The sequence below is a fragment of the Petaurus breviceps genome, unplaced genomic scaffold, assembly GCF_028583685.1.
Source record: "Petaurus breviceps papuanus isolate PSGF00001 unplaced genomic scaffold, PetGlider_PUasm1.0 38, whole genome shotgun sequence".
Taxonomy (NCBI): domain Eukaryota; kingdom Metazoa; phylum Chordata; class Mammalia; order Diprotodontia; family Petauridae; genus Petaurus; species Petaurus breviceps.
The window spans coordinates 34066820-34092129 of record NW_027186304.1 but is presented as its reverse complement, the minus strand read 5'-3'; the positions used below and the strand labels follow the sequence as shown (position 1 = coordinate 34092129).

Genomic DNA, 25310 nt, shown 5'->3' with positions numbered 1-25310 from the left:
ATAAACATTTTAAAAAGACCATTATTTTTCTTTTTTTGCTTTTTTGGAGGGCAGTTGGGGTGAGACCATTATTTTTCTTAAATTATTCAGTAGTAAATGGCTTATATGGTACAACAATAAGAAAATACTATCTATATATTTAAAAAATAATAAACAATTGCAATTGGTCACCTGAAACTTCATGTTAAAAAAAACTTCCATGTAGTTTTTATCATTTCTATTATTTAAGCAATTCCAACACGCAAACACCAACGTGATTACTGGTAAGAAGAGAATATCTGTTTGTGGAGAAATAATCGTGAAAAATTAGCTATGTGACTAGACATCTGAGAGAGAGAAAGAAGTAGCAAGTTGTTTAAGTGTTCCAGATTAAATCAGGAAATACCTAACCAGTCTCTTAGTTCCAAGTAATGCAAAATGTTTTAAATAAAATAAATTCAAAATAACTTTTATTTAAAACAAAAAATCTTTTATACTCACATAAAATTTTTGTTTGGAAGAGAACTTGAAGAGCAACAGATGCATTCAAGGAGAACTTTTATTTTCAAGTGTATCCACAAAACAAGTCAATATTACAATATTTTATAAAAATATTAAGTTTTAGGCTACCATTACTCGGTTTCAAAAAGTGTTTGTGCTAGAGATTTTTTTTTTCTGTCAATTTTCATTTTTGGTTAGGGTAAGGTTCCACATTAAGATTTTAGAGATGAAAAGTTGTTGGAAAAAAATCTTTAATGTATAAAGTTGATTTTTGTCAACAAGTTTAAAAATACATAACCATTTAAAATGAATACATATTAAGTTAGTGTTTAAATCTTTACTATACAAATGTTATTACAAGGAACTGTTCCATTCAGTTAAAACCTAATGAATACCAGCATCATTTTCTGGCTTTTTTTTTTCTTTAACAATATTAGTACATAAACATATAATTGTTACCCTTTTTAAATGCTTAGAAAAATTACAATTTCATAGTTTACATAAAGCCCTTTAAAAATCTGATATCACAGGTTTATAGAAGATAAGGGAAAATAATGATGGCACTATTCTTAGATCCATTTGGTAGAGGGATTCAATACTAAATAGGTAATGTAAACATGAAAAATCATACATTTTTAGTACCAGAATCCTACTGCCCATTTGCATTAAGGTTTTCATCACATTTTTTTAAAAATGGCTTAAATTTCGGCAGATACCATAGCATAAATTAAAATTTTCATGATTTATTCAGGTAACAAAGTTATAAACTTCATTCCCAAACTGTAGAGACACGATCTTATTGCTTAAAATACATGGTATGACTGCACAAAGAGAAGCTATTTTTTTTTTTTTTTAACATAAATGATGTCCTTCAAAGATGTCTCCTTTGAAAACTGCATTTATTGCAAGGGGAATTCCTACTGTGGAATTACCTTCAACGCCAGCTTCTAAGTCCCACAAGAAAATTACCTTCATTAATTTACAGTCAAATTTCTCTCTCTCGCTCACGCTCGCGCTCGCTCTCTCTCGCGCTCACTCTCTCTCGCGCTCGCTCTCTCTCTCTCTCTCTCTCTCTCTCTCTCTCTCTCTCTCTCTCTCTCTCTCTCTCTCTCTCTCAAACCTAATTGTGGATTAGGTTTGAAGAATTAGCATCCACCTTGACCATCTACCATATTCACCATAATTAATTCTGAACTTTGGGCTACTTTCAAAAAGCAAATCCATCTAACAAATGATTAGGATCTGTCACCACTGAGAACTTTCAAAAGAAAAGAAGTTTTGAGGGCAATTCCAAACAAAGGGCTCTAAAAATGTTTTGGGCAATGACAGCATTGTTGGAATAAAGGGTATATATACAGCCTTTCACGTTTAACTACTTTGAAAGGGACGACATAGAGTTGGATTCATATTTTAAAAAATAAAGCCACAGAGTCTCATTACCTTTGTCACATAACCTATCTCTGAAATCACAGAAAATAGTTACAGTGTGGGATGTTTTGAATGCCAGAAAAGCCACGTTGTCACTATATTAGGTCAACATTAAACACTCTGTCCCTCTACCTATATATTTTGCAAATCCTCTTTTCCCATTTTTCTCTTAGATACATCTTCCTCTGTCAAACGTTATATTCAAGAAAAACAAAAGTGCAATCATTCAAATCCCTGAACTAGTGACATTTTACATTTGTGGCACCCATCACCATGAGTTCATAGTTACACCTCACAGTACCAAACTCATTTTTAAAAAATGCACTGTCTAAAGATTGGCCTTTTTTCTTCTTACCAACTAAAGATTAACAACTCTCCCCTCAGATGTAGGGCATGGTTTCAAGTCACAAACTGTCAATTTCTATTATCATAAACCTTACAAAATATTAGCACATTTCCTATATACCTCATTATTCTAATTTGAGCTAATCAAAACATAATTAAAAAGAAAAATCTCTCATGCTATTTTCCAGTTACATTAAAATAAGTATTAACAGTGCATTATGCTTTCCAATTCCATTGTCTGACACCTAACATTTAATTAAGTTATATACTGTTTAGATTAATTTTTCTTCTCTCCAAAACCTGGATTTTTCTCAAACAAAAGAAAAATTAAAACAATGTTGTGGGTTTATACATCAGTAACTTTTCTTAAAATTATGAATGGATGATATTTTATAGAACTGGAATGGAAGTGTTTGGTCCCATACCAAAAAGTTCCTTGGTTAGGTTAAATTACACTGTAGTGTCATTTTGCATTAGTGTTTATCTCCCAGGTTTATACATAATTGCTAAAAATAGTTTTCCCCTAATGTCGAAAATTTTGAGTTTGGGGGAAATAAAGAAAGGAAGGGATTTACAAATAGTAGCCTTGTTGCTATTCATTATCATGCTGACACTCACACTGTCATTAGTATCTTAGTTAAACTTCCTTTGGACCCTGAAATAAATTGAAAAATTGCATCATTGGTTCTTTAGAGTTTAACACTTGAAAAGTGGTTTTGTGCAACCATATCTGGAATTCCAGTTTGCCATGAAAAGCATGCAGAGTGGAGAAGATTTTCTTCTTTAGATTCCTTTACGTAAGTGAGGAACTCTACACAAGTTCTTTACATTTTGGCAAATTTGTGCATATAGTATAGGCTTGTGACTTATAAATTGTCACCTGGCTGGTACTGTGGTTCTGTAGCAGTAAAGTAGTCTTCTAAGAAGGACTGAATATATTCAAATGTTGGTCTTTCATCAGGGTCTTTCTTCCAACAAAGGTTCATCAGCTCATGGAGAGATTCTGGACAGCCTGGAGGACAAGGCATTCTATAACCCCGTTCTACCTGTTCCAGGACTTCACGATTTACCATCCCTACAAAAAAAGTACAAAAAAAGCCATTAAAGCAGTAAGTAGTAGGATTAGGGTGAGGGTATGAGGTGGGATGGAGTGTGCTGTCAAGTATATATGTTTGGGGGAAAGACTAATGTTAAAAATCCAACAAAAGGGAAATATGGGCAATCATTATCTCCTAAATAAGCAAATGTCAGTGTACCAAGGCAAAAAATGAATTTTATCAACATGTTAACCTGTGCTGTGACATATTTTATTTTTTCATACTACTAAGAGTCATCATGAATTTAATAGGAGCAATTGCAAAGATCTGTGGCTATAAGTAATAATTTGGTTTGTATTTTGAAGACACTAATATTTTTCAGTTAAGTCATAAATCTAACACTTACTGATACCCCAAACATGAGATAGTGGAGTAGAGACGGTGTGGTATAACAAAAAGGTCATTAGGATAGAAATCATAAAGACAGTTTATATTTCTGGTTCTGCCACTTCTGAACTTGGTGATTTTGGGTTCTTCATCAGCAAAATGATTAAAAAAATAAAACAAAACCACCTTGTCTACTTTACAGGATGATTATCGTGAAGATGAAAAGAAATAGTAATGTATATGAAAATAATCTGAAACTATCTAAACTGAAACTGTCTAAAATGTTGCTTATTAATAGAAAACAAACAATGTAATAGGAAATTATTTTTACCAAGAGCTTGGTTATTGTTCTGAGAACAATAATTTATTACCTTAAGATCTTATGTCTTCTTGATATAGTCATGATGTAAAAATGAGGGATTCTAATTCTAGGCTAGGTAGCATAGTGATTAGTGTTAGGATTGGAATCAGGAAGATTCTTCTTTGTGAACTCAAATCTGGCCCCAGACACTTACTAGTTGTGGAAAGTTGGGCAAGTCACTTCACCCTATTTGCCTCAGTTTTCTTATCTGTAAAATGAACTAGAGAAGGAAATGGCAAACCACTCCAGTATCTTTGCCAAGAATATCCCAACTAGGGCGGCTAGGTGGCGCAGTGAATAGAGCACCAGCTGTGGAGTCAGGAGGACCTGAGTTCAAATCTGGCCTCACACACTTGACATACTTACTAGCCGTGTGACTTTGGGCAAGTCACTTAACCCCAATTGCCCTCCAAAAAGAAAAAAAGATATCCCAAATGGGGTCACAGAGTCAGACACAAATGAAATGACTAAAAAAAAACAAAAACACTAGCACATAAACATGAAAATTACATATTCTTCATCACTTAATGATACAAGTTCAATAAATGATGACTAATATCCTAATTTTTGTGCGAATTTAAACTTAAGGCACCATAAAGTAAGAGTTGTGGCAGGTGGAAAGCTGCTTAGTATCTTTTTCTTTTAGGAAGCCAATATCCTAAAGGTTCATACTAGCACACTTCACTAAATTTCTTCAAGCACTTTTTTGATTGTTGAAACCTCACAAGATAACTTGGGGCTTGGGGACAAGCTTTTCTTTTCTCTTCCATACTTGTTTATTCTATCACTTTAAAAAAACTGGGATAATTTACTCTTTTGTCCCATGTCATTTTATTTATGATTTCAGGAAACAGAGTTCTGGAAAACCAGGTTTTGATAAAACCCACTGGGATCCAAATGGAGCTACCTGACCATACGTAAACCCAAACCACTGCAGCTCCCATAGATTGGTCAAATAATAGGTCCCAGTCCAAGCCTCACTTGGTCATTGTTTGGGTTTTGATGGCTCAGAGCGAGTATAAATAGCAACTTTTTCCGTTCTGGCCAGAAACCCTGAAGGTCTTCCCCTCCCAATTTGATTTTTTTTTTTTTTTGAGTAGGCAAACTAGGCCATCTTTTGCTTCATTTCTTACCTAGTCGTAAGTCACTGAATGGGTACTGCCTCAGACAAACTGAGATCTGGGAAAGACCTTAGTTTAAAAAGGCCAAGGTCTTCCCACTACCTCTGGGGTCATCTCCAGTCTTTCTGACTTACGTCTTGCCATGGGACTTGGATCCCCCTGGAGGATAGAGGCTGATGACTTTGACTTTGCACAGCCCTCTTAAATCCAATTCACTTGCAAGTCACGAAATCACCCTCCTGATGTCACTGGTCCTCTTCCAGAATGAAGGACAAACAATTCTATCAAATGAGATAATCTTTGTAAAACCCTTAGCATAGCACCGAGCTGCAGCAGGTGCTTACTGACTGCTTGTTCTTTGTCCTCCCCTCCACCTCAGTTACAGCCCTCTAATCCAAACCCCAGCAGGAGCATGAGTCTTATCCATATCCGTCCCCCAACTGAGAAGATAGTCCATGGTAGGAAACCCATTATTCTTCCAAGGCAGCCCGTTTTTTTCCCCAATCACAATTGTTTAAAACATAACATTAACAGATCCCAAGGGCTACGAGTTTGATTAAAGTTGGTTTGTCCCATTCATTCTGACTGATTTTTATCACAGTGCAATTTTTATAGAGGATGCCTATCACCCCTATCAGAAAACAAATGTATACTGAAATACTTCAGGGGTGATACTTCCTGCAGAGAGAAAAACAGAGATTATGGCTCCTCTCTTAGTGTAGAGTTTCATGAGCCGTCACTTGAAAACTAACGTTTTAGTGACTTAATTCTGTAAACTAGCTAGGTTGGTCCTTAGATGAAAGAATAAGTCATCTTGCCTATATACTTTGATACGGTAGGACCTTCTAGAGTTCATATTTCTCATGGCATGTTGTTGTGCAGTTGTTTCAGTCGAGTCTAAATCTTCACGACCCCATGTGGAGTTTTCTTGGCAAAGATACTGGAGGGGTTTGTCATCTCCTTCTCTAGTGCATTTTACAGATGAGGAAACTGAGGCAAACAGTTATGTGACCTGCTCAGGGTCACACAGCCAGTAAGTATTATCAGAGGACAGGTGTGAGCTTAGGAAAATGAGTCTTCTTGACTCCAGGCCCAGTGCTCCATCCACTGTACTGTTTGTAAGTATTATTTATCAACAGCTGGCTATTCTTACTGGCATAGCATTTAAGAATTCAGGATCACCTCTATGCCATGACAAAACACCAGAGTGGGATTTTAGTAGAGGAAAAGAATTTATGTAGCTGAAATAAAATTGTTTAAAATGACCAAATATTTTAGTATTTTAAAATATGAAGCAGCATTACTTTTCATTTTTAATTAATTTTTTCTTTCAGCTAACAAGTGTTTATTTGTTCTCCTGCCTACCACTCCCATGAAAAAGAAAACCCCATAGCAAATACTCAGTTAAGCAAAACAAATTTCTGTTAGTCATGTCCAAAACTCTGTAGATTGAGTCTGTGACTATTTTTTTTTATCACTTTTTTGAATTTATCACTTCTTACTTTCCATTTCTCTTAAGTAATTTTTCAAACTCCCAGGTCTGAAAATAATTACCTTCAAAAAGTACAATTATCTAACTGGGAAAAACATGAGTAAGATTGGCTGCTTTGGGGACAGTGAGTTCTTTTTCAGGAGATGTTTTTAAGCAAAGATAGTATGAACAATTTTGAGGCATGCTGTAGGCTTTATGGATTTCAAAATAAGATCCCATATCCTCTTTTCTGAATAGAAATTAACTTGTGTTCTTTTAGTTACAAACAAGAAAGCTATAGGATGAGATATCTGTGCTTAAAATCCCAAAGCAAAATTTTAAAATACTTTAACAAGTTATTGCAATCTTTAAAATCATGATTTCCTTGAAATACTAGGCTCAAAAAGTATATGAACCTTTATTTTAAAATATTTCTAAGGGTAGTATGTAAATGGATCTACTTTACATACTTAAAGGACTTCTAGTATGTTAAATATTTATTTTATTTTATTTTTTCCTTTTTTTGGAGGGCAATTGGGGTTAAGAGACTTGCCCAAGGTCACATGGCTAGTTTTTGTGTTAAGTGTCTGAAGCCGAATTTGAACTCAGGTCCTCCTGACTTCAGGGCCGGTGCTCTACTCACTGCACCACCTAGCTGCCCCCAGGTATATTAAATATTAAAGACAAAAATATTTATTAAAGTTTTGTTACCAAAGATAATTTATTACAGTCTAATTCCTTAAAAATTGATAACCCATGAAGTAGACATGTATATTAACTTTATCAACTACATTATCTGATTTAGAGCAAATGTCCCAATGTTTAACCATGTCAGACATTATATAATTTATTGGTATGTGTGTGATTATTGAAAATGTGTAATAGGATACTTCAAAGACCTGCTATTTTGTTGGTGTGGATATTCCCTCTACAGAAAAAGATCCCTACTCCCTTGTAACTTGATAGATAACCTTTAAGAGGTGTTGCAGCTAAAAGTTATCATGCTGTGACCAACAGACCTAGATTCAAACAGAACATATACTGTATTTGAAGACTTTGCAGTGTAACTGGATCTGCCAAAGCTTGTGCTCCATTAGCACATCTTTAAGAAACCATATCATCTCCTAACCATAAGGCAATAGTTAAGATGTTAGTATAGATTTAAAAATTAATCCAGTTAATTCATGAGACTGTTGAAACTTCACATAAATACTTGGATAAAACAAACCTAGATTTGGGGATTTTCTGTTAGTAAATAAGAAATGGATAGAACTATGTGTTTTGCTAGTGTCATTTTCTAATTCAATGTTGAAATTACAGGAATAAGAACCACTGTCTAAGCTGAAAAAGAAGGTACCTAATAAGACCTGAGACCATATGGGGCTGGTTTGGGAAATGACAAATGTCATTTAGAGTCTTGGTTAAATTTTATAGCATTTTTCATTTTGTGGAAGGGGGTGGTAGAATACTGAATAGATAAATTATATGTAAATCCAATGATAGTATTGGTATTAGAGTCAAGAAGGCCTAACTTTAAATCTGGTTTCAGACATTTACTAGCTGTGGGACAATGGGAAAGTCACTAAACCTCTGTTTGCCTCAGTTTCTCCTACTATAAAACAGGGATAATAATAGCACCTACCTCTCAGGATTGTTGTGAGGGTCAAATAAGGTAATACTCGTAAAAGTGTTTAGCATAGCGCTTGGCACATAGTTGGTGCTATATAAATATATAAAGGGATATAAATAAATGTTCATGCTTTCCTTCCTTTTCTTCCTTTCCCCTTTATCTCTTGTTAGATGGAGCATATAAAGGGTATATACTTGGTTAAAAACATACAAATGAAGAGAAGATAAAGGAGTTGATTAGATGATGAAAGAGGTAAGAGACACTATGGAAAAGAAGTGGAAGCAGAAAAATTATGTTTCTATAGGGAGGTAAAACAGGAAGACAGAGGAGAAGAAGAGATATATGTAATAGAGATAAGGAAACATTTATCAGGTACCAGGAGTTCAGGTAAGGGATGAAGAGGAAGTAGGGGTGTTAGTCACTCAGAAGCATTCCTATTAGTTAGATTTCGTTCTTTCAGTTCTTTTGGAGTAACATTATAGCTTTACCTGTTGTCTTTGTTCAGAGGGGAAAAGACTTGCTCTTTCTCTTATTAGTTACTATCAAGTTTTTGAAAATATAGCATGTCAATGAAATTTTCCAAGAAAAAAGAAACTCAAGCAATCAAATAAACAAGCATTTATTAAACACCTACTGTGTATTAGGTACTGTCCCAGGTGCTAGGATTATAAAAATAAACCAGCCCTTGCCTTCAAGAAGCTTGTGCTCTTGAAGGATAACATGTAGTACACATATAAGTCTACACAAATATATATATATATATATAAAACATATAAAAGAAAATGAAATATAGGCAATTTGGGGGTGGGAGGCATAACTAGGGTAATCAGAAAAAGCTCTGGTGTTGTGTTTGACTAGAGTTCTGAAGGGAACCAATAAGAGGAGCCTATTTATACATGAAAAAGGACGGCATCCCAGATACAGAAAACTGTGCAAAGGCATGGACGTGGGAGAAGAAATGTGTGTGTGAACAACAAGCAGACTGGCCCGAGTGGGTCAGAGAGCCTGTGAGGTTGGGTAACATATAAGGATGAAAGAGGTCAGATTGTAAAGAGTCTTAAATGTCAAACAGAGGACTTAGAGACTGATCAATCTCATCTGACATTTTGTTTGGTCCTAGGACTTCACTGGTGTGTGGAAATTACTAAAGGGATACAGTATATAATAAAAATATAAGGAATATCTAAATTTAGTTTCTGTTAACTTTAACTACGTGTGTATGCACAAGTGGTAATAATTCATGGAACAACCAAGACTTTAAAAACATGCTTACCTGGATATGGCACTCTACCCTTTGTTACAAGCTCTGTCTGCAGAATTCCAAATGACCAAACATCAGATTTAATTGTGAAACGGCCATATAATGCAGCCTCAGGAGCTGTCCATTTGATTGGAAATTTGGCACCTAAAATGAATAAAATCTTACTTAAAATAAATACGCAAATTTTAAAAATATATTTGTATAAAAGTAGAAATTAATTCAACAAATACTTATTAACTATTGTTATGTGTAACACAATGTGTTATATGCTCAAACAGTTACTAAGACATTATCCTTGCCCTCAAGGAATTTATAATCTAGCTGGGGAAATAAGAAATGTACACAAATAACTATCATATAAAGTAACATGATCAATTCCACAAGGGTGCTATAAATGCTTCAATAATTAGAAGAGAATTACTTCTAACTGATGATTTCAGAAAGGAATTAACAACTGAGCTGAACTCAGAAAGATAGGCTGGGGGTGTAGGGCTGGTTAGGCAAATAAAATGGTTTAATTGCATAAATAAATGTCCAGAGGTGGGAAAGGCCTGTTTTGGCAATGGCAGGTGCTTCACTTTTGCTAACGCACAGGGTATATTTATGGGAATAGGAGATTAAGCCTAGAAAAGTTGTTAGGGAGCATGTGGAGAAGCCCCAAATGCCATGCTAAGAAGTTTGCATTTTTTAAAAAAGTGGTTATGTGCATAAAAGACAGTATCCTCAAGGAGCTTACATTCTAATGAGGAAGAGAACACATGCAAGGAAGCTGAAAAGAGACAGCAGGAGGGGAAATGATAGAGAAGTCCAAATGAATGTAGCCTGGTGGGAAATGAAGAGAGGACTGAACGGCTGTGTGCCCTCTTTAAATGAAACTTCTGGAAAGCAATTTGGGACTAAGCCCAGAAAGTTATCAAATGTACATACTCTCTGACCCAACAATACTACTTCTAGGTTATACCTCAGAGACTAAAGACAGAGGAAATGAGTCCCTATCCACAAAAATATTAGAGTTCTCTTCGTGGTGGCAATGCAGCTAAATTTTGGTATATGAATGTAATGTAATACTATTGAACTGTAAGAAATTATGAAGGGGACAATTTCAGAGAAATTGAAAATGGGTACAAATTGATGCAAACTAAAGTTAGAAAAATAGGAAGAACAATTTATATAATACCAATGTAAAGAAAAAAACTTTGAAAGACTAAGAACTAGGATTGACATATTTAATACACCAACTTTGATTCCAGAGGATTCATGATGAAACATGCTACCCACCTCTTGATGAGTGGTGAGAGATACAAGAAGCAAATTCAGACACATATTTTGTGAGACACACATATATAGACAAGATCATTGTAGGACTTGTTTTCCTTGACTATACATATTTGTTACAAGGGTTTTGTTTTTCAAAGGGAGGAGGTGGGAGAGAAAATAGATTTCAGTTAATTTTTTAAAATGGAATTAAACTGACAACCATTTTTAAAGAAGTTTTGATTATGCAGGGGTTGAGGGGTAGGAGAGAACAGAGAAGATAACTAGCACTATTTCCCTGTTTTCTGAATCAAGTCTGAGTCCCACTTCTGTTAATTATATGTTTGCAATAAATAAGCTTTTATTAAAAAAAATATCCTTTACTAGTTCTACATTGTCAACTGAATAAAGTTGACCCTTACTTAGACACTTAAGGCCATCTACAACTGGTCACAGCTCTTATCTTCTCAGTTTTATTTCAAATTAATCTTTCCCACATGCTCTAAATTAGGTTATAGCTGAGGTAGGTCATTCTCCACTCCCAATATGTTTCCATGCCATCCTACCACCAATGCCTTTAATCATGTTGCTTCCTAATTCCCAAAAATTACCTGTTGAAACCCCATTCATCCATTAAGAATCAGCTCCAATGCCATCTCCACTGTGCATTCTTCTCTAATTATCCCAGCCAGTACCAATTCCCTATCTTCCAGAGTCCAGTAGCATTTGTTATCAACCTTCCTTCTCCATAAATGCATATGTATCATACTTTCCTATTAGACACAAACTACATGAGGACAACTCCTCCAAGAACTGACACCGTGCACTGCACATGGTAACAATAGTAATTAGAACTTGTACAAAGAACTTTAAGAATTGAAAAGTGCACTTCACACTTATTATTTTATTTGATGCTCATAATAAGCCGATGAGTAGGTATTATCATTAGCCCCATTCTGTAAATGGGGAAACAGAGGTTAAGATTTGCTCAGGATCACATGTTAGTGACAGAAGCAGGATTCAAACTAGGGTCTGCCACTTGATCTATTACACCACCTAACTTCCTCTAAGAAATAATACATAAAATAAAACTTAATAAACATTGCTGAAGTTAAAACCCCTCTACATGTACAAGATCCTATTCCATTCCATCTTTTCCAACAGACTGCTCCCTCTATCATCACCACTTTCTTGCTAAAAAAAAATTTTTTTTTTAAATCTCCAGTCTTTTATTATCTAGTGGTTTTTCTCTGTTGCCTATAAATATGTTCATATAGCACCTCCATCCTCAAAAAACTTTCACTTGATGCATCCATCTCACTATCACTCTCTCTCTCTCCCTTTTGTGGTTAAACCCTTTGAGAAGGCTATCAAAAATCAATGTTCCCACGTTCCTTCTCACTTTGTTCAGTCTGGCTGCTCTCTCCAAAGTTACTAAATGACCTCTTACCACATCCAATGGCCTCTTCCTAATCCTCATCCATCCTGACCTCTCAGCAGCCTCTTTTATGTTAATTTATCCTCTTGTCCTTGATATTTTCTTCTCATTAAGTTTTCATGATACTATTTTCTCTTGGTTCTCCTCCTAACAAAATTTACTCCTTCTTTTTAGTCTCTTTTGCTGGATCTTCATCCAGGCCACATTTGTTAATAATGGGTGTCCCACAGGGCTCTAATCTCTCTTCTCTTCTCCTTTTAAGCTAGATGTCAGTACACTATAGATCGAGGGTCAAATCTGTCCAGGTCTGGCTGGCAAGCCAATAATGAATTCTGCATTGGATTAAATACAATAAAACTTTATTTGCAAGTATAAAAACCATTCTGAGCTCTCTGAAGTATAAAAAAAGGCCAACGGCCCCTACTCTGTAATCTGCCCATCCTTGCACCATGTTATTTCATTTGGTGATCTCATCAGCTCAGATATATTCAGTTATCATCTAAACACCGATCTCCAGATTTGCACCTCCAAATATGTTTCAGATGTTTGAACTGGATGTCTAGCAGACATCTTAAATTCAACATGTCCAAAACAGAATTTATTAGTTTTCCTTCCATTTTTCCTCCCTGTTCTGAACTTCCCTACTGTTCTCAAAGGTACTACCATATTCCTAGTCACCAAGGCTTGAAACCTAGTGTCAACTGTGACCCTTCACTTTCTCTTACCTCCTCCCCCAATCCAATACTAATACCTGTTGATTTTATCTTCATAACATCTTTCACATATAGCTCCTCCTCTCCTGACACTGTCATCGTTACGGTGCAGACCTTTATTACTTCATGCTTTAACTACTGCAATAACTGGCTGGTTAGTCTCGATGCCAGAAGTATCTCCCCACTCCAGTCCATCCTTCACTCAGATGTCAGTTATCTGTTCCTCCTATATAATAGATCTAATCAACACCCACCAACCCACCCACCTACACACTTATCCCAATGGTTCCCTATTACCTCCAGAATCAAATATAAATTCCTTCATTTAGGATTCAAAATCCTTCATAACTCTTTTCCTGTCTCCCTCAAGTCCCCTTACACCATTAATGTATTCTGTGATTTGATGACACTGACCTCCTTGCTTTTCTTGAACAATTCATCTCCCAAGTGCCAATGTTTTCACTAGCTGTTCTGCCTGCCTGGAATGTTCTCCCTCCTCATCTCTTCCTCCTGGCTTCCTTCAAGTCCTAACTAAAATCCTATCCTTTATATGAAGTCTTTGCTTATCCTCTTTAATACTAGTGCCTTCTGGGGCGGAGTCAAGCAGGACCTCCCCGTGGCTCCAGCTTCCACCTTCCCCCTTCCCCCATCCATGTAAAGGGCGACTCCAAACAAACTCTGGTGCTCCAGAACCCACAAAATGACACAGAGAAGCTAACCTCCCACTGAGGACAGCCTGGCAGGCAGGCAGGAATCGGCCAGAGCAGTGCTCTGGGAGCCGAGCCCAGCCCCACACTGAGGTTTTGGCCCCAGGGCAGGCCTGACCAGCCAGCCAGAGGGACTCCAGATCAGCAGCAGCTGTGGCCATTTCCAGATTTATCAGCACACAGATGTGAAGGACAAAGTGAGAGGTTAGTGCAATCTGGACTTTGGGACCCAGTAAGTGGGAGTGAGTGGCTTTTTTAGCCCCCCCTCGGGGCCAGAAGCCGCTGAGATGCCGGCACAGCCAGCCAGGGCCACATGGCAGCTTCAGCTCCTGGCCTGTAGAGTGTAGGGAGACCAAGCACCAGTCTGAGGGGTAATTGCTCTTGCTTTAACCTGCTTGAATCTGGATTGGAGTCTAGGGTGGAGGTCCTGGGGTGTGTGTCCAGCTTGCCAGAGCATGTGGAGGCTTCAGAGAGGTCACCCATCTAATAACTCTGGCAGTTGAGAAAACCCCAGCATTTGGGACAAAAGCTCCCCTGTCTGGTGGCAGAGTCCTACTGTGGCAAAAAGCCCAGGGGTCAAGTGACTGAGAGGCGACATGACCAGGCAAAGGAAACAAAGCAGACAGAAGATTCCAACATTAGACTCCTATTTTGGGGACAAAATGGAACGAAGCATGAAAGACAGTGAAGTCAGAACTCCTGCACTAAAAGTTTCAAAGGAAAATATGAGCTGGCTACAGGCCATAGAGGATCTTAAGAAGCAAATAAGAGAAGTGGAGGGAAAACTAGGAAGAGAAATGAGAACGATGCAAGAAAATTACAAAATGAGAGTCAACAGTCTGACTGAGGAAAATAACACCTTAAAAAATAGACTAACTCAAATGGCAAAAGAGGCTCAAAAGGCAATAAAGGAGAAGAATGCCTTAAAAAGCCAAATTTGCCAGATGGAAAAAGAATCTGAAAAGCTCACTGAGGAGAATCATTGCTTCAGAATTAGACTGGAGCAAATGGAAGCTAATGACTTTATGAGAAATCAAGATGCTGTTAAACAGATCCAAACAAATGAAAGAATAGAAGGCAAATATCTCATGGGAAAAACCACTGACCTGGAAAATAGATCCAGGAGAGAAAATTTAAAAATTATTGGACTACCTGAAAGCCATGATCAAAGTAAGAACCTAGAAATCATCCTCCAGAAAGTTCTCAAAGAAAACTGCCCTGATGTTCTAGAACCAGAGGGCAAAATAGAGGTTGAAAGAATCCACCGATCACCTCCTGAAAAAGATCCCAAAAAGAAAACTCCTAGGAATATTATAGCCAGGTTCTGGAATTCCCAGATTAAAGAGAGAATATTACAAGCAGCCAGGAAGAAACAATTTGAATATTGTGGAAACACAATCAGGATAACCCAGGATCTGGCAGCTTCTACACTGAGGGATCAGAGGGCTTAGAATATGATATTCCAGAGGTCAAAGGAGCTGGGATTAAAACTAAGAGTCACCTACCCAGCAAAACTGAATATCATGTTTCAGGGGAAAATATGGTCATTCAGTGGAACAGAGGAATTTCAAGCAATCTTGATGAAAAAATCAGAGTTGAATAGAAAATTTGACATTCAGATACAAGAAGCAAGAGAAGCGTGAGAAGGTAAACAGGGAAAAGAAATCATAAGAAACTTATCAAAGTTGAACTATTAACATTCCTACATGGAAAAAGAATAATTGTAACTTATGAAACCTTTCTCAGTAGTTGAAGGGAATAGAAATATATATGTTTATATATGACAGTATATGGGCATATGAATACACATGTGAATGTGTGTATATATGTTTACAGGTATACATAGAGGGCACAGGACCAATTTAATAGGAAGAGATGATACTTAAAAGGGGAAATTAAGAGGTGAGAGAGGAATATAATGAGAGGAGATGGAGAGAGACAGAATGGGGTAAACTATCTTATATAGAAGAGGCAAGGGAAAATGGTTACAATGGAAGGGGAAGAATAGGAAGGCAAAAGGGAATGGGTCAACCTCATTCCCATTGAATTTGGCTTGAGGAGGGAATGAAATACACACTAAATAGGGTATCTTACCCTACAGGAGAGTAAGGGGGAAGAGGATCAGAAGGGGGATGATGGAAGGAAGGGCAGGCTGGGGGGCAGGGAAGTTGGAAGCACCCACTTTTGAAAAGGGACAGGATCAAAGTAGAGAATAGAAGAAGTGGGAGGTGGGATAGGAGGGAGGGAAATATAGTCAGTCTTTTACAATATATCTACTATGTTAATGTTTTGCATTAGCCACACATGTACGACCTATACTAAACTGCTTATCTTCCCAGTAAGGGTGGGTGACAAGGGAGGAAGGGAATGAATCTGGAATTCAAAGTTTTAAAATCAAATGTTTAAATATATATATGTGTGTGTGTGTATGTATACACTATTATTAATACTATTTTACTTGTAATTGGGTAATAAGATATACAGGCACTGGGGCATAGAGATCCCCTAGAAAAGTCGAAAGGGATATGGGAGAAAATATGGGAGAGAGCAGATTGGAGGAGGGGATATCTTGTGGGACTGCTATTTTGGGGCGGTGGGTAGGGGAAAAACGGGAAGAAAATTTGTAACTCAAAATCTGGCAGAAATGAATGATGTAAATCAGAAATAAAAAAAAATACTAGTGCCTTCCCTCTAATGATTATTTCCAATTTATCCTGTATGGAGTCTGTATGTACCTGTTTGAATGCTGTCTGTCACCCCTCTGAGAGGAGACTGTGAAATCCTTGAGATTGGAGAATGTCTTTTTTTTTTTTTTTTGTATTTCCAGTGCTTAGCACATAGTTTGTATTTGATAAATGGTAATGGACTGACTGAACTAAATATAGAAACTGACTATTGCTACTAATAAAACATCAGACACATAAATAAAAATCACCTTTATCAAATGCCATGGGATATCCAGTGTTTTACTGTAATGATACTTTGTTAAAAGAAATATATTAAAGAAAACATCACCAATGTATTGCCCCCCTTTTTTTAAAAAAGGAGCTGCTTTAGAAGTTTTCTTGATGGCAGACTAAGAAAGAGGGAGCTGTATCTTGCAAAACCCTCCTTTCTTCCTCCCGAGTCTGGAGCTCTTTGTTTTTGTTTTTTCATGGTTTAGATTAGGTTAGGTCAGGTCTTTAAGAGCGAAAGGTGTAAGGGTTCAAATGTGTGTTACTTTTCAACAGACAAAAGAAACAAAGAGCTCTAGTCTTATGCCACCTTGTATTGAGAGCACATAATCGCAATCTTTCTTATAAAAATTAATAAATAAACCAGGACCAAAGGAAACACTTGTGGGGCAGGATTATTTGTTGTACCAAATTTCAACATTATTTCTATGACAGCTGGATAGGTAGCTGGTGGCAGTGAACAGAGCACTGGACCTGGAGTTAGGAAGAACTGAGTTCAAAATCTGAACTCAGACATTTACTAGCTGTGTGACCCTGGGCAAATTACTTCACCTGACTTGTGCATGCCTTAGTTTCCTCATCTGCAAAATGGGAATTTAGCATCTACCTTGCAAAGTCATTACGAGGATCAAATAAGAGAATATTTGCAAAGTGCTTTAGCACTTTGTAACTGGCACTAGTAGGCTATAGAAACACTTATATTCCCCCTCTAGGGATCAAATCAGCCTTGTATTGTACTTCATCACCATCCTCTGTCCTTCTGTTTGGATGGTGGAATCATGAACTCACCTCAGAACATCTCACCTCTTACCTGGCTGTACTACTTTGTTATTTCTCTGACTTTTCTACCATACCTCTCCTCTAGCCCCCCACTTTTCAGCTTCCTTTTGTGTGTTGTCTTGCTCCATTCTATGTAAACTCCTTGAGGGCAGGGACTTTTTTTTCATATGTGTATTTCCAACAGTTGGCAGTATCTGGCACATAGTAGTTGCTTAATAAATGTCTGAGGGGGCATTCATTTCAACATTAGTTATTTGCAAATATTAATTACCAACAAACATTAATTACCTACATCAAGTGCTTATGTTACAAAAATGAAACAAGACAGAGTTCCTTCCTCAAGGAATTTACAATCTTGCAAGGATTTTCAACATGGGGTCAGTAACCTACGCTTATTTATTCTGATAACCCTACTTCTATAATTGGTTCCCTTTGTAATCTTGTGTATTATATTTTATGGTTTTAAAATCATTTTTCTAAGAAGAGGTCCATAGGTTTTTGTCGGACCTCCAAAGTGTCTACATGACAAAAATCAGGTTAAGAACTCCTGATTTTGTGATTGGAAAAGAAGGGAGGGAGAAAGGATGTTTGTTTACAGATAATTATAATGCTAATTAAATTCTGAGGGCAGGAAAGAGAAACAAAATGGTATGTAACATTCAACAAAAGAAGGATCACTTCTCCCTAGAGGAAGTGTAAAAGATTTCTTAGGGGGTACCACATATGCTTAAAAGGAAAAGAAGGATCTCAATAGAGACAAAGAAAAAGACCAGTCTAGGTAGGAGAAAGTATGTACAAAGGCAGAGAGTTGGTAGAGGTCAAGACAAGAATCAGGGAACAGAGATAAATCTAGTTTGAGTAGAATATAGAACTTAAAAGAAGTAAGGATAAAAGGGTAGGTTGGAACTGGCTTATGGAAACCTATAGATGCCAGGTTAAGAAGCCAACACATATAGTGAACAGAACCCTGAGATGAAAAATTATCAAGTTGTAGGTTCAAATCATGCCTCAGACATGATAGCTATGTGTCCTCAGGCAAGTTCACCAAACTTCTCTTAGTCTATTTTCCTCATCTTTAAAATAAAAGAACCGACTGGGGGTTGTCATGAGGATGAAATGGGATAATGTGTAGAGTCTTTACAAACATTTAATAACCACACAAATGATGGCTACTCTTAGCTAGTATTATCTGTTTATAAAGCAATGGGAAGCCACTGAAGACTTCTCAGTGTGTGGATTAATTATCACAACTATACATTAGGAAGATTAGCACTGGTAGGAAGACAGGATTAGAGAAGAGAGGCTGGAAGCAGGGAAACCAGGAATAAAACTATTAAATTAGTCCAGGTGAATACTCATATTGGGCCTGAACTAAATGAGGAAAAGAAATGCAGGTGATATTGTGAAGGTAGGATAGACAGGACTAGACCTGTGATTTGAATAACAAAAGTTAAAATTACTTCAAGATTTTAGATCTGGATGATGGAGAAAATTCATCATCCAAAAAACGAGATTATTTTCTCTTTCTCCAGTTTATGTATTAACACTATATTTTTCTCATAAAAGGAGATGGATATAATGCTTTCTCCTTGAAATTTTAATAATGTATGTAGCATTAGAATTGTTTAAAAGTTTGATAAAATTATCCTATGAATCCATCAGGATCAAGAGTTTCATTTTTTCATAGTTCTTTTAGAGTTAGCTCTATTTCTTTCTAAAGTTGAGACTGAGGGGCGGCCAGGTAGCACAGCGAGTAGTGTCAGGATGACCTGGGGATCAAATCTGGGCTCAGATACTCAGCACCACACCCAGAAATAACTGGCTGTGTAACCCTGAGCAAGTTACATAACCCCGATTGCTTAAAAAAAAAACAAAAACAAAGTTGAGACTGAATAATATAATGATTTCTATTTGGTCTTCTGTAAGTTTGGTTATTTTATATTTTTGAAGGCATTCCTCTCTACTTCTTTTGTATTCTCAATCTGGGTAGTATATAACTGCATAAGCAAATTCTTCTAATTATTTCTTCTACTTTTGTTGTCATTTCATTTTGCTGTTTTGGATTTTCTGTCCTCTATTAATCAGATTAACTAAAGATTTATCAATTTTATTAGTCATTTCAGAGAACTAGCTTTTAGTTTTATGTATCAGTCTTAATTACTTAACATTTATTAAGTGCCTACTATGTCCCAGGCCCCGTGTTAAGTGCTAGCGATACAAAAAGAGGCAAAAGACAACCCCTACCCCTAAAGAGCTAAAATCTAATGGAAGAGGTGACATGCAAACAAATATATGCAAAACAAGTTAAATACAGGTTTAAAAGGAAATCATTAAAAGAGGGAAAGCACTGGAATTAAGAGTGGGTAGAGAGGCTTCCTGCATTTATTTGGGACTTAAACGAAGCCAAGGAGGTCAGTAGTTAGAGTTGAGGAGGGAGAGCATTTCAGAAAAGCTACAGAAAATGATAAGAGATGACTATCTTTTTCCTGGAACAGCCAGGAGACCAATCTCACTGCTCTGAAGAGTTCATGTTAGGAGTAAGTTATAAGAAGACTAGAAAGGGCCAAGACATACCAAAGAATGATTATAAAGGATTCATAAGGACAGATTTTACTTTTTATATATGTAAAATGTCAAAGAATCTTATTAATAATTGGGTAGCTCATAAGACTGTGGTAAACCTGCATATGCTATGAATCTAAAAAGTAAAACCATTTAGGAACAGCTAAAAAGTGTAATTATTTTATATAAATGAGGTGCAAGGGAAGAACTGATACATTAGAATTAGATGGGGGAGGAGGACTGGTAGTTCTGGTAACCTACTTTCATCGGGAATGGGTTTAAGAGGTAACAATACATATACATTTAGAAGAGTATAGAAGTCTTCCAAATTCAGAAGAAATAAAATAGTAGGGGCATTGGGAGGGGGAGAGGACAAGGGAGGGATCTTTAGAGGGGAGGGTAAGGGAATAGGCAAAAGGGTGTATAGAAGGGGGTTTAGATTGATGAGAATGGGAGGATAGGGGAGAGATCCTTAGAGGGGGGAGGAGGCAAGTAAGAGGAGGGCAAGGTAGCAGGTAGAAGTAAAGTAGAGGAGGCAGGAGGGATAGGAAACAAGAGATATGCACAAACATAAAAACAAAGATCAGGAGTAGACTTTGTTTGGAAAAGTATGTGTCTACGTATGGATGTGTACACACATACACACACATCATTATAGAGAAACATCCAAACTTAAATGTAGTCTTCTCGGGGGGGAAGGGGAAAAACAAAGTAAAAAAGTGTACAGCACAGAACAAAAGAAAGCTTACAAGCAAAGAAAAGATGGACAGTTCTCAACAAAATGAGTATTATTTATCATACAGGCTTTCTTGAAATGAAAATTTATTGTTACATATTTTAAATTCTCTCATGTTTTGCTATATACATAACATGCTTTTTTTCCTTTCTTTGTATTTAAGTTCCAATATTTAAGTTTATGATATGTTTTTGTTTCTTTTTTTCTATTCCCTTTTCTCTATTCTGTATTTGCATTCTGGCCTTTGAGTCTAAAATTAAAAAAAAAAAAAGATTAGAAAGGTAGGAGAGGGCTAGGTTGTGAAGGGTTTAAAATGCCAAACAGAGAACTATGTATTTAATCCTAGAGACAACAAGAAACCACTGGAGTTTACTGAGTAGGAGGGGTGAAATGACCAGAACTATATTTCAGTAAAATCACTTTAGTGCCTGAATGGGGGGAGGATGGATTGAAGTGGGGAGACTTGAGTTAGACAGATCCACCAGCAGGCAATCAAGAGGCAAGGTAATGAGGGCTTGAACCAGAGTAGGAGCAGTGTCAGAAAAGAGAAGGGGCTATATTTGAGAGATGTTGCAAAGGTGAAATTGGTAGGCAGTAGCCACAACCTGGATGAGGGGTGGGGGTATGGGGGACAGCGGGTAAGGGGAAGTGAAGAATCCATGATGATGCCCAGCTGTGAAGTACTTGGAGGCCTGTGTTGCCTTCTACAGTAATAGGAAAGCTTGGGGTGGGAGGTGGGTAGGTGGTAGAGATTTCTTTTCCCTTAGAGGGAAAAATGATGAGTTCTATTTTGGACAGAGTGAATTTATCATTTGTAATTTTTTTGTTTATGGTTTATCTATTTATTTTTGAACTTTTACTATTTCCTCTTCTGTAATGGTTTTCTAATTTAAAAAAAAGTGCATTCACTTGATTGATCCTCTGCTTTTCTAGTTTGTGTTTTCATGGGTATAAATTTTCCTCAGAAGGCTACTTTTAGTTGTATCCCAGAAATTTTGCAATTTTTTTTTTTACCATTGTCATTTTTATTCACCTAAATTATTGTTTCTGTTTGTTCTCTGACTGACCCATTATTTAGGATTTCATTGTTAAGTCTCCATTTGGTTCTGTGTGTGTCTTTTGCTTGTTCAACTGTTTTTTAGTCATGTCCAACCCTTCATGAGTAACTGTGGTGCAGTGGATAGAATGCTGTGCCTGAAGTCAGGAAGACTCATCTTCCAGAGTTCAAATCTGGCCTTAGACACTTACCAGCTGTGTGACCCTGGACAAGTCCCTTAACCCTGTTTGCTTTAGTTTCCTCTTCTGTAAAATGAGCTGGAGAAGAAAATGGCAAACTACTCCAGTATCTTTGCAAAAAAAAGTGTCAAATGGAGTCACCAAGGGTCAGATACTACTGAAAAATGACTGAACAACTTTTGTTTGTGGCCCCTGAACTGATTACTATTTTTATTGCCTTAAGGTCTACAAAAAAGTCTTTATTATTTTTACATGTGTTTGCAATATCAGTGTCTGAATACATAGCTAATTTTTGTAAAAGTTCTATGACAAATATGTATATTCTTTAGCAGCTCACATTTAGAAAAATACTATAATTTTTTTAGCTATAGTTTCTCCAGCAATTTGCTAACCTCTTTATTTCCCCTTTTGTTTATCTTTGTCCAAAAGTTTAGATTTGCCCAAAACTAAGAGGAACAAAACATCCTGCCAAGATTGTGTTACTACCTATGTTACGTTTCCTTTGTGAAGTTAGATTAGATGCTAAAGTATCTGGAGCATTTAAATTTAGCAATGATATTGGTTTTTTGCCCATGATTCCTTTCAGCATAATGTAGTCTCTTTATCTCTTTTTATTTTGTGAATTTTTACTTTTGCTTTCTCAGAAAGCATGATCGCCAACACCTGCTTTTTTTGGATCCACCAGAAGTACAGACCAATACCATTAATGAATATTGATACAAAAATTTTAAATAAAATCATGCCAAACTATAGCAATACATCCAAGAAATCATTCATTATGACCAAGTTGAATTTATAACATGGATGGATACAAGGATGTTTCAACATTAGGGAAACAAACAACAATCTTATTAAAAACAAAAACTTCGGGGGTAGTTAGGTGGCACAGTGAGTAGAGTGCTGGCCCTGGAGTCAGAAGGACCTGAGTTCGGATCCAGCCTCAGACATTTAACACACACACACACACACACACACACACACACACACAAAACCAGCAAGTTACTTAACCCCAACTGCCCTCAAAAAAACAAAAAATGAAACAAACAAAAAAAAACTTCCCAAACCAATTATCTCAGATGAAGAAAAAGCATCTGACAAAGTATAATACTCATTTGTGCTAAAAAAAAAAATACCACCCCCCCAAAGAAACCTGACGAAGAAGCACAAAGAAACTTTTTTAATATCATAAAAAGCATCTAATCTAAAAACCAAAGAAACATAATATGCAATGCTAATACACAAGAACCTCTGTCAATAAATAGAGGAGTAAAAGCAAGAATGCCTACTTTCCTTACCACTATGTGATACAGTTCTAGAAATGCTATCAATAAGACAAAAGAAATTAAAGGCATAGAGATAGATAAAAAGGAGATAAAGCTATCCTTTATCTATTGATGATGTAATGGTTTGCTTAAAAAAACTAATAAAGCTAATAAGTGGGACAAAAGCTTCAGCAAAGTGACAAGCTACTATATAAATTCAAAACTCAATAGTATTTCTACATAATACCAACAAAATCTGAAAGGAAATAATAGAAAAGTAAATTCTATTCCAAATAACTATAAAATGCACTAAATATCTGGGGAATCTATTGAAGCATACAAAATACCTATAAAGATTCAATTATAAAATACTCCTTTAAAGAAATAAAAAACAGAGAACTATTCAGTGCTCATGGTTGGGCTATGCCAATATAAAAATAACACTAAAGTTAATTTACAATTTTAATTCTATACCAATCAAATTACAAAACCTTGATGAAATAACCAAATTCATTTGGAAAAACAAAAGGTATAGATTATTAAGGATAGAGAAAAGAGGTATGTATGAAAGAGGGAAGAGAAGAAATAGTATTTCCAGGTCTCAAACTATATTATAGAACAGTACTTCTTAAAGTGTGGGTCGTCTAAAGCCCACATGGAGTCATGTAACTGAATGGGGTGTGGGAGGGATGTGAAAAATTTGGCAACAGTCAAAGGTTTTTGAACATGCAATAATCAAAAATTAATTCCAAATCAAACACATAATAAATTTGAGGTGCTTCCAGCACCACTTGTCTATGTTGCATGACAACTTCACCACACTCTTGGTTCTGAACACACAACATGTGCACTCTGCCCCGTGCATGCCATCACACCACATAACACCAACAAAGGCTGCCAGAAACACCTCAGCTTAGATTTGAGACTATTGTATGTTATGAATTGTAGTGTTTTTACTATACATACAAAATCGTTAAATTAATTTTGGCTTGGGATTAGGACAATTTCTGAAATGGCCCTAAACATACTTTTGCCATTTTATAGTATGTATTTATGTGAAGTGGCATTCTCAGAATTGAGAAGTATAAAATCAAAATACTGATCAACTCTGAAAAACACTGAAGATGCTCTATTTCCTGCAGTATCAAATATTCTGCCAAGACTTAATTCTTTATGTGAAAATAAATAAGCATATCCATCTCAGCATGCAAATTTTCTTTTGTCTTTAATAAATGGTAAATTAGATGTATACCAAAGAATTGTTTTAAAATAATTTCCTTTATGATTTATTATCAGTAAACATTTAATGTGTATGCCTATCTTATATGCCTATATGCCCAGAATTGAGGGAAAATTTCTTGGGCAAAAAGGGGTTAGGAGTGGAAAAAGTTTTAAGAAGCCCTTTTATAGAACAGCAATCATCAAAACTATTCTATACTGGTTTAAAAAAAAAAGAGGAAAGAGACAGTATTGGATCAATGGACCAGATGAGACAAGGGAGAATAAGAAACAACAGAATTCAATAAATCAGTGTTTGATAAATTAGAAAAGATAAATTACTTAGGAAAAATTGCTGGGAAAACTAGAAAGCAGTCTGGCGGAAATAAGGCTTAGAGCAACACCTTACATTATGTTACTCAATATATTCTAAATGAATATATGACTTAAAAATAAAATGTTATAACATGAAAAAATTAGAAAAGAAGCAGATCATATACCTTTCATAGTTATAGGCAGGAGATTCATTCTTAACCAAACAATGGATAGAGGAAATTACAAAAGAAAAAATGTAACTGATTACATGAAACTAAAAAACTTCTGTACAAATAAAATTAAGGCACTCAGGAAAAGAAAGGAAGCTTCTTTAGGGAAATGAGAAAAAAAAACCTTGCATCAAATTTCTCTGATAAGGGTTTAGAATCTAGAACAATTAACACATAAATATACATGTGGATTTATGTATGTGTGTGTGCCAGAATCCATTCCCCAAAAGACAAAGGATATGAACAATTTCAAAAGAAAAAATGCAAACACTTAACAACCATTTGAAAGAACCCTCTACATCACTCTAATAAAAGAAATGCAAATGACAACAGCTCTAGAGGTTTTATTTCATACTCTACAAATTGGCAAAGATGACCAATGAT

At 36.1% G+C, this 25310-nt stretch overlaps 1 protein-coding gene across 2 annotated transcripts in view; it reads right to left on the bottom strand.

The window, feature by feature from the left end:
• Nucleotides 1–520: 520 nt before the first annotated feature.
• YES1 (YES proto-oncogene 1, Src family tyrosine kinase) overlaps nt 521–25310 on the bottom strand; it is a 119436-nt gene continuing 94646 nt past the window's right edge. For both annotated transcript variants that reach the window (XM_069099725.1, XM_069099726.1), the window contains exons 11-12: nt 9534–9665; nt 521–3328 (exon numbers count right to left, since the gene is read on the bottom strand). In XM_069099725.1, the coding sequence (XP_068955826.1) occupies nt 3120–3328; nt 9534–9665 (341 nt within the window). In that variant the 3' untranslated portion in view covers nt 521–3119. The remainder of the gene's footprint in view (nt 3329–9533; nt 9666–25310) is intronic.